The 10,736-nt window shown below is 47.9% G+C and overlaps 1 protein-coding gene across 1 annotated transcript in view; it reads right to left on the reverse strand.

Moving 5' to 3' along the window:
• Positions 1 to 9,631, reverse strand: part of LOC115550309 (tetraspanin-9-like) — a 63,396-nt gene extending 53,765 nt beyond the window's left edge. The window contains 1 exon segment of the mRNA XM_030365216.1: positions 8,135 to 9,631. Coding sequence (XP_030221076.1) covers positions 8,135 to 8,551 — 417 coding nt within the window. The 5' untranslated portion in view covers positions 8,552 to 9,631.
• Positions 9,632 to 10,736: the final 1,105 nt, after the last annotated feature.

A 10,736-nucleotide genomic window follows, 5' to 3' on the forward strand; every position in this document is an offset into this window, starting at 1 on the left:
TTGTAATGACTTATTGTTCTTGATTGATGCACCTCATCCTTAAAGGGTAAGGCTGAGGTGCATCAATAACCTAAGATATTATTATTAATATTTCTTTATTGATCTCACGCGGGGAGGGGGGGTTGTTGAATAGTATCCTTACTCTGGGTCTCTCATCATGAGTGAACCAGAGACTCTTATGAGCTCGGCAGTCAACCTGACCCTGTTGATTTACCAAGTGTTGGAACATAAAGTCCAGGTCTTCTTGCGAAAGAAGGGAAGGCTAGGTTGTTTGTGATAACTGCTGTAAAATAAAAGAGCAGCGAAAGCCAGAATGGAAATATGATAAGAATGGCAGGCAGAGTCTGTGAGTGTGTGTGTGTGTGTGTGTGTGTGTGTGTGTGTGTGTGTGTGTGTGTGTGTGTGTGTGTGTCTGTGTGTGTGTCTGTGTATGTCTGTGTGTGTGTAAAGCAAGTCACCCATGAGGTACATGCACAGAAACACTGCGGCAACTCAGGTGAACACAATCAGCATGGCAAGGTTCTTCTTATCCACTGTACGACTGGAGAATCATCTATGAATGTTTCATTTTCCTCTGTTGAACAAAAATCCCTCGTTTGCAATGTGCACACCTCGTGAGTACCAAATACAAATTGGGGGCGATATAAAAGTCATGAGAGTTCTGAGGAAGATCTAGGCTAGGCAAGGAAGACAACACCATAATAAGGACAACAACGACTCACTGGTTCCTGAAAAGAGCTGACACGGTTTTCAGGCTTGCAGACAATATCGTTAAAACCAAAATGTCCTCATTGACTGTTTTGTAGAGAAACAAAGTGTACATGAGGAGCCTCCCATCTAATGATATAAATATCGCTGTTGCTTCACACAGACGCTTTATGTAATAGGCTCAAATGAGCGTTGGGGATGGATTCTTCTGACCAAAGCCACAGGCTGCTCTTCGACTCCTTTCATCATGTTATAGTGGAAAACAAAACAAAACTGCAAAGCTAAGACTCCATTTTAATACTGGTGTTTCATTGGGGACTTCGTCAATAGGGAAAAAACCAAAGCCATGCCGCCTACTCTTTAATGATTCCATGGTTAAATTTGATGCAGCATTTACGACTGGAATAGAGACAGCGACGTTACTCTGGCAACTCATTGATACACATTTTTTACAGATTGTAGAGATCTTGCTTCAACTGCTTCTATGTGGTTCCCCCCCCCCCCCTTTCTTTCCCCAATAAAACCTCAGACAGCCCATATAAGCTCCTCTATATGTTCTGAAACGCGGCAAGGGAATTTGTTTCTGGGTCTGTTACAATTCAAGACAGTGAATGTAGGAGTTTATGAATAAAATGCACAATTACATATCACGTTAAGGTTGTTTGTGGCAGAAAGCGAGGAATTCAGCCTTCTTGGCTGGAGCAACAAAGGCAGATAGTTGCGGGGATCCCACCACCACTGAGGGTTTGAGATGTGCGCTTGTGGAGAATAAATCCCCATTGAGTCAATCAAGGCAGCTGTGAGGTGCTGGATTGGTAATGGGAGGGAGGGTCTTTACTCCCCCTTCAATGATCCACCTTGCTCAGACGCATGGGTTTCCCCCCCCAGCCCCCTGGATAACTTTGGCTCCGGGGGCATGGAAGCCTAGACAATAAAGTGCTATCTCCTTTTGGATTAAAGTTATTTACCAGAAAACCCCAAAAAAAAAAAAAAATTAAGGGGTATCCCATGGTGATTGCGAAGACACCACATCTAAGCTGTTGGCTGCATACATATCGAGCCAAATTGAGTTAAATAAAAAGCAGTGAGAAATAAGAAAAATGATTCATTTTCTCTAAGCAGACCAACAAGGAAATATTATTCTTCAAGCCTTTCAAACAGAGTTCGAGGAGCGAGGCGCTGAGCTAGAAGAATTGATTGAATCTTAGTTGCCTTTGGGTGAGAGTGAATTTGGGGCGCGGTGCAGCCAGCTAGCTTTAACATTGTACATTAATTTGCTGCTTAGTTGGAGCTTAGCATTGATCTTCTGGTCATAATAGTGGCTAGTTTATAGCTTGCTTTGAGGTTCTAGCCAGTGCTCAGACCTCAATTTCAATTAAAAGCACTGGATTTGCATACGATCTCCATCATCTTCCCCCGCATGGCTTAAAAGAATTGTGAGAGACTGCATATCCAACTTTTTTTACCACACATAACGCGAAGCGACACTTAGCATATAAGTTGAACACGTCATGTCCAGGGACGTAAGCCTTATTGAGCGTACATCGCTTCGGCCCACCTAACTTCTCTCAGGGGACACACTTTGACATGAAGTCATTACATCGGATCCTGATTATGTATGCAGAACTAATGATGCTACTCTCTTGTTGTCCTCAGCGTTTTTCTACACCACCCCTCCCTCTCCTTCCCAGAAAATGAGTAGTCTCCATACGTCGATAGTTCCCCTGGTCAGTGTTCAGGGGGTACGCTAGCCAGCACCACAAAGACTGAAATCCATAGACCATAAGTGATCTCTTGATTAATGTTCCCAAATGTACCATGAGTGGCGACTATTTGTGTAAATAACAGAAATTATGAAAAGTTAAGAAAGGGCAGCTGTGTCTATAATATCCGGTTCATGACTAATTGGGTCATGAATAATCAGGTGATAACCCTGTAAAAGTAAGTAAAAAATCAACTACTACTTTTAGATACGTCTTTGAAATCCAAAATAGGGCACTGGGCAGGGATTTAAAGGTTTCGCTGGGAATTATAAAATCCCATGTCATCCCCTTGCGTGAACGAATGTTTCCACTCCAACTGTGAGGGACCCAGATGATATTGTGGGAAAAAAAGGGGGTGAAGGGATATCTCCCAGCAAATGTCATCAGCGACTCAATGACATTTCGAGGCATTTCCACTTGCCTTTGATCTACATTATGCTCGTTATCATTATTCCCAAGATATTGCCTCGCAGTGTTTATGCATCTGCTCTTTCGGTGATTCAGCTGCCACCAAAACACTCCCGATACTTTGCTGCCCCCACTCGTTACCTGAGCTCTGCCTGCTTCCCGTGTTGGTTTTCACTCTAGCAATAACATTGTTTTCTATGCAGAAATCTTGGTTCGTGGAGGAAACCCAGAGAAACCCATATCAATGATTGATGGAAAAAAATGACACAACTTCAAGTGAAATTATGGTTGGATATTTGTTATATGTCTACATTTGGCTCCTTGGATTTATGCATCGCTCTACCTGAATGACGGCCTTCAATAGCGGTCCAATGTGTCCGATCTGGTCCACACGACACACCGCTACGGTGTGTCGTGTGGACCCTCACTGCTCAGAGAGGATCCAGCGAAGGTTAGCTTCACAATCCCAAAAACCAACACTCCAGCTCCATCATCTCACCTCTTGACACATCACCTGCTCTGTAAGCATCAAACCCCCTCAGGGGTTAGCCTACAGATACCCTACCCTCCCCGGTTCATCTGCTGTGGTTGCTAATGAGCAGCGTCAGAGAACACAAACCACAGACAGGGATCCACAGACAGGAAATGGGCGCAGTCTGGTGGAAATGTGGAAATTGGAGTGAGCTCCCCCCGGCGAGCCACCTGGCGGAGACGGACGGACCGAACCGATTTACGAAACTATTAGGTCCGTCGATTTCAAACCAAGGCTAAGCTTTCATAAGGGAATGCCAATCACTGGTTCGTGAATGCACATAAATAAAATATGATCCCAGTCGCTCCCTCTCTGTAAAATTAATGTTGGCGATTGCCCTCCGCCATGGCAACCTACCTGAATAATCGTAATAACTAATGAGTCTTTTTTTCTTTTGACTCGTCTCTGATGTAGCTGGCTACAGGTTCCTGGCAACGCTGAAGGGGATAAACTTTTCTATTTTTTTTGGTGTGTGCTTGCAACAACACACTGTAATGACATCCTAGGAGGCAACCATGCGTGGTCTTTATTGATGGAATCTAGTGATTGCCTTGAGCCTAAAACTATCACAGTCGCGAGGACTAATCAGGTGCATAAACAGACGCAGGCCTGGCACAGCATAAGAAGATTCACTGTGCTCTCGCCCGCATCCATGAAGACGGACCCGAATCAGACCGCACTCTGTACCGTGCAGTGAACGGCGTGCCTCGACGAACTCCCAGACGCCATGCTCACCTGGCATGGACTGATTGTGGCTGTATTACTGCCAATGAGGAAATGGGGGTGGAAAAAACGGCATGAAATAGGCTAGAATTGAGCTTTATGAAAAATGGCAAATTGTGAATTAAAACCAGGGTTGCATTTCATACTGGTCTTTAGAAAATATGAAAGAGATCCTGGACGGAATCCAGACAGATTGAGGCATCGCCGTGAATGATAAAAAGCACATGTACGTACATGCCCTTCCCATTTATTTTTCAGCACTATTCTTTATAGTGCCAGGGTATGAAATAAACTGTGGGAAAAGGTGACATGACATGACTGTGATTTAGTTCGCTAGTGAGACCTCTACTACCTCCATTACCGTTGACAATATGCAGCATTACCCTGCAGAACCTCATTCATGAGCTGGGCTACCACATTTTCACTTTTCTGACAAAAGTTCCTGCCTTGATATCAGCAGTGCCCTGCTTGTTATAGTTATGACAAGGATGCTAAGCTGTTGTACATATTTAAAATGTCAACGTCAAATGAGCCTTAGGTGTTTCCAAACTCACACGAATGCATTCGTTCACTGTGGCACGCGAGTGTTTGTGCGTGCGTCTGTCTGTGTAATTACACTTGCACTGAATATTTGTATTTTATTTTCTCTTTCGGGCTCCCACATTTATGTCCACCATAAGTAAACGACGATGCTAATCTTGAATGAAACGGATTAGCAATAGAATTAGAGCTAAGTAGAGGCTGAAAGGAGTAGAGCCAGTATCCATCAGAGCAAACGCGGAGCACAGATGAGTAGGGATGTGTGTGTGTGTGTGTGTTTGTGTGTGTGTGTGGGGGGGGATAAAGTCCTTGCTCACAGCAAGTGCATGAACACTGATCTGCTCTAAACACTAACACCGAAAGGGCTTAGCATCAGTCCCCCTTATCACAGTTGCCAATGTCACTGTCGCTGAAGTCCTATCGCTGTGTGAGTTTGTGTTTCTGTGTCTGTGTATGTGTATGGGTGAATGTGTCACTGCCGAATCCTCATCCCATATTGTCAATGCAGTGCACTTCCAATCAATAAAGGCCAGAAAAGGTGACTTCATGTTTGCAATCACACAATCCCGGATCTGAGGAAACCTTGATCTCAATCTGGGCCACGCCACCAACCCCCACCTCCACCTCCTCCGGGCTGAGACCTCCCTCTAATCCCCCTGTAAGACATACGGACCAGATGGTCCCGGACAACTGCTATGGGGGCTCTGAGGCCTGAGGATGAGCACTTACACGACGGAGATGCCTGGAGCTCCTGTCACTGTTTACCTTCTGCTTCAAGTTACCGCCACATACCCCCGCCACGGAAACAAACTTTTCCAGGATATTCCCGTAGAGCGGTGCATGTGTTCAATGGTTTGTGTGTGTGTGTGTGTGTGTGTGTGTTGGGGTGTGTGTGCGTGTGTGCGCCATAACGTGCACACTTCTGGGTGGCAGGCCGCCTAGCAAGGCCGAAAGGTACACCAGGGTTGGACCTTTCCTTTACTCAGAATGAATGGCGTAACTTCCAACACGTCAGACCACACCGCTCCAACCCGCCGGGTCCTGGAGCGTCCGACCGCCCTCTGCTCGGGGTGTCGGGATACAACGTTCCTCTCACCTTTCCCCCCCTCACTCACTGCTCCCACCATCGGGGCCACCTCTGACTTGCTGTGGCACCCGCTAGCCCACACACGCTGGCTAAGACGCACAGGCCCACGCACTCACACACACACATACAGAGCCGGTGACCACCGAGGAGCCCAGGGCCTGTCACAACGCTGACAGGTCCGGGGCTGCTGCCATAGGCACCCAGCGGCTGACAACACCGCTAGGGACAACGATTAAACTGTCATTCAGCGATGTGAGCAAAGGGTGGATCCTAGTCAGTGTCAACCTCCTCAGAACGGGAGGGGACGGACGGGGCAGGAGTACGAGAGAGAGGTGGGGGGGGGGGGGGGGGGGGACGTGCCATGGGGCCCGTGAAGGCAAACGGCACACACAGCTAGTTGGGGTTCTTGATCCTCCGCCAAGCAAACCCACACATTTGTATTCACGTACACTGATTCAAGATGGTAGTAATACACACACAAACATGCATGCACACACACACACACACACACACACACACACACACACACACACACACACACACACACACACACACACAATAACAACATCCCTACACCCACACACACACAATAAAGCCACGTAGGGACTTTCTGCCAAGTCTGTTTTTCTAGATGGCACTTAATTGTACATCCTGCACCTTTAGAGGAATGTGGTTCAAAGGTTTATGGAGGGTCAGTCGACTCAACATGTTTTAGGAGGAGTCAGGGTAATAAAGTGACCAATCAACCAAATGTTCACCACAGTGAGCTCCCACCGGAGATGAACACAGCGCTCGTCGTCTAAGAATAAACCGTCCACTTCCATCTACCAAATATCCAGGCCAGCGGCCAGGGGGGCAAAGCGTACCCTACCACGACCGCTCCGACATCTCCCCTCTACCAGAGCACGGCACGGCTTGCCAATCACTGTTAATAATGGCTGCAAGGGACTCTGACTCGATTAATCATCGTGCTCTATTGCCCTAAAGCAGTGCAGCGTAATGAGGGCCTTTTACAGCAACGAGCCGTCGGAATGGTTATCAGCCATCGCGATCAATCGTATTAGAAGTTGCGGGAGTACATGAGTATGTAATTGTGCCGGCATCTGTGCAATGCAAATTGTGTTTGTGTGTTTGTCTGTGTGTGTGTGTGTGTGTGTGTGTGTGTGTGTGTGTGTGTGTGTGTGTGTGTGTGTGTGTGTGTGTGTGTGTCTGTGTGTGTGTGTGTGTGTGTGTGTCTGTGTGTGTGTGTGTGTGTGTGTGTGTGTGTGTGTGTGTGTGTGTGTGTGTGTGTGTGTAAACTCTGCTCTCTCTGCTCTCGGCACAGCTGCGCTCCTTCTAGCGCTCTCTCCCCTACCTCTCATTTGCCCCAGTTAGCAGAGCGCACCCTGTAGTAACATGGAGGGCACCGCCGGGCAGAACCCACCGATGTTGTGCTTTTTCTCCCATTTCCCATTTTCCTCCACACAAAAGGCTTGGCGTCGTAAATGTTAAGACCCACCTAATCCACTGTGTCAATAGTCAGGGAATGCCCAGACTCAAGACAAACGACAACTCACCACACGAAATGGCGAGCTTTCAATAGCCTGGAGGAAACTCAAAGCCCAAAATAAAAAATAAAACGAAGCTAACCCATGTTCTGAATCAATGCATTTTAAAGCGGGGTTTGTATCGCTGCCACTGTTGGAAAAATATAATCTATTTTTGGCATTGATTATTAACAATGTGGTATTCAATTATATTGTATAGAACAGATCAAATATGAACCCAGCATCCAAAACACTTTGCCAGCAACCAATCTCCGTATCTCAACATTGGTGTTTCCAACTTCTATATATGCATACACATATGCAAAAATGCCCCCCGCAACCACCCACACACACGCACCCACACACACACACACACACACACACACACACACACACACACACACACACGCACACACACACACACAGCCAGTCCATTTGGGATGGAGACAGGGATGTGGCATGATGAGAACCCAAGAATAGAACGGAGCACATGTACCATGAAAGAGAATGCCGTAACACCCTGATGTAATGATTAGAAACAGACGACTGCACCAACAACCAACACTTTAAATCACACCGTCTCATGTTTAGTGCTTTATAAAGCATTTCATCAGGTAATTAACAAGCTGCTGCCGTTCACACTCTCACACACACACCCACACACACACACAGCCTTCAGGCAGACATACGGTAAGGTGTGCTCAAACAAGATCAAGTGTGCGTGTAGGCAGCGCGGCGTCTTGGAAGTCAATCACAGGAGAAAAGAAAAGAAGCAGTGGCGAGGGGCTGCATGTACGATAGAAACAGAGCAACAAAAAGCAAATGAAAATCAGCACACAGCACTTACCCAGAAGATGAGGTTGAAGAGGAACATCAAATACTTGAGACAGCAAAGGCAGCCGCGTGCCATGTTGCACTTCTTGAACTCTAGAAGAAACACAAAGGATAGATCCAGGTAAAACACCACGTATTTGCTGCCCTTGGGCGATCCGCACTTCTTCCCGCTCTTGTCCGCTCCCGCCGGACCGCCGGCGCTGGCGTCGGTGGCGGCGTTGGCGGCGGCGCCTCCGGACGCGGCGCCTTGCTGAGCGCCGGCCGATGTGTTGTTGTTGTGCTTCCGCGTGGAGCCGTAGAAGGCACCGGCCGTGAAGCCTCGGCCTCCGAACGGGCAGCCGGAGCTGGAGGCTCGAGCAAAGTCGGACTCGTGGCTGTCCAGGGACGGGCTGCGGTGGATGGCTGACTCGTCACTGCTGGACTTCTCCATGCTCTGGGGCTGTGGCGCTGGATAGAAGGCTGCCTGACACACTGTCTACCATAGTCTCAAGAGAGGACGGCACGCACAGTGCAGCCCTGCCGCCTGCAAAGGGTCTCGTCTTCTAAGGAAAGTCCAAAAAATGCAACTCAACAAAATGGATATATTTCAGTTTGGATTAGGGGGAGGGGGAGTGGCGAAACAGAGCAATGAAAAAGCAAAAGAAAATCCACTCCGAGTTCCAGTGCTGAGGGCTAAGTTGAGTCGATTCAAAGCCCGGATAAGTGAATCTCCAGGGGGGTGAAGTGAGAAGGTCTGAGCTGGATAGGCACCTCTGCCAGGCTTATGTGTCCTCCGCTCTTGGCTTGTCGCGCCCTGATAGTCCTAAATTAGCCGCACAGCGTGGTCCTCTAAGAAGCCTTTTCCCAACGCGGGACGTCCTTGTGGGAGGAAGTTTAAAAACGTGTCCCTCTGCCTCTCCTGTAATGTCACCGCGTGCTCCTCTCTCTCTCTCCTTCTCTCTCTCTCTCTCTCTCGTGGCACGCTGCTCCGCACAGTGCCAACTTATTCCAGCAGGGACTCCGACCCCCTGAGGACCTCCAGCGCTCAGCTGCTTCACTTCCACACTCTCCCCCCCCCCTCTGCTGAGCTCAGCACTAATTTCTGTGGAAGAGACGCGTTACAACCAAGAGAGACGCTGACTCTCTCTCTCTCTATCCCTCTCTCTTCTGGTCTCTTACCACTACTCTCTGCCGTGCCTCTCTCTCCTCTCTACCGCCGTAGCCTTCAGCATCCCATATGAGCTCTGATGCGCGTGTGCTCTCTCTCTCTCACTCTCCTCCACCCACAGTCACTCTCCTCTTCCTTCCCTGCCTTTTTTTTTTGTTGCCTTTTCTGCTTGAGAGCCCCTGCTTTCCTCCAGCACTCCAGTGCGCTCAGTCCTTTTTGAAACACGGGCAAGACACACGGTGTTCAGCTCTCCCTGGTAGCAGCGCTGTGGCTGATGTGCTATTACCGGCAGACGCATCTAACAGGCATTCCCTCTCTCTCTTACTCCCCCTCCCCTATCTCTCCCTCTCTCTCTCTTCCTCTCTCTCTCTACCTCTCTCTCTCTCTCTCTCTCTCTCTCTCTCTCTCTCTCTCTCTCTCTTCCTCTCTCTCTCTCTCTCTCTCTCTCTCTCTCTCTCTCTCTCTCTCTCTCTCTCTCTCTCTCCTTAAGCCCCTCCCCACTAAGCCCACCAACCAATGCAGCAGCTGTAGTTAGAACTGAGCTCCTCCTACCGACTCCCACATGGTCGTCACTTGGAATTGCCTTGGCTTTACATGTTCTGCTATTTCATGTGTGGTCTACAGGGATTTGGGAGAGGAACATTTGTAATTTAATGAGATTAAGGAAGGTAAATGCACCCTGCTATACGTGCTTATTGGCTAATCCTTTGCCAGTGTAATAAAATTGACAAGGGAATTAGGCTTTTCAGAAAAGGTCAATGGTCAACAGGAGAGATGGCCAGCATGGGTGTGTGTGTGTGTGTGTGTGTGTGTATGTGTTTTTGTATATTATGCATGTGTGTGTTTGTGTGTATGTGTTTGTGTATGTGTTTGAATATGCGTGTGGATGTTTATATGTGTGTGTTTTTGGATGCGTGTTTGATTATGCGTGTGCGTGTGCGTGTGTGTGTGTGTGTGTGTGTGTGTGTGCGACCGACCTTGCAGTACAGATAATGAAGGCAGCCATAAATATACTGAGTTTCACTCTGTCGTCACAGTGGTTTATTTCCGTTTGTGTATTCTGTCCTTAACATCTGCGCACTATTACAAGAGTGATTACTGCATCTGATGGGGCTCTGTGCGCGCGACAACGATGATGATGATGATTCACAACTCTGGCGTTGTCATGCTGTGCGCTGCAGCCATTCGTACCAAGTAAGGAGGGGGAGATTAATGGGCAGGGGTTCAGAGTTTGGAATCACTGCACCAATCGAAGGAGTGGAGGAAGATGAGAGGCTCTGACGTCAGCTTCATTGGTTTAACTACCAGTGCCCTAGTCTATCCAGACATTGTGTTGGCATAGGAGCTGTGGTTCAGCTTATTGATCGCAAAGAAAAGCAAAGGCTGGCCTAGTTCAGTCAAACATTGAAAACCATACTTTAACTTAGAATACTTCAGCCCTCTACCACACAAAGCTAACCTATTTCTA

Source organism: Gadus morhua, chromosome 9, assembly GCF_902167405.1.
Source record: "Gadus morhua chromosome 9, gadMor3.0, whole genome shotgun sequence".
NCBI lineage: Eukaryota > Metazoa > Chordata > Actinopteri > Gadiformes > Gadidae > Gadus > Gadus morhua.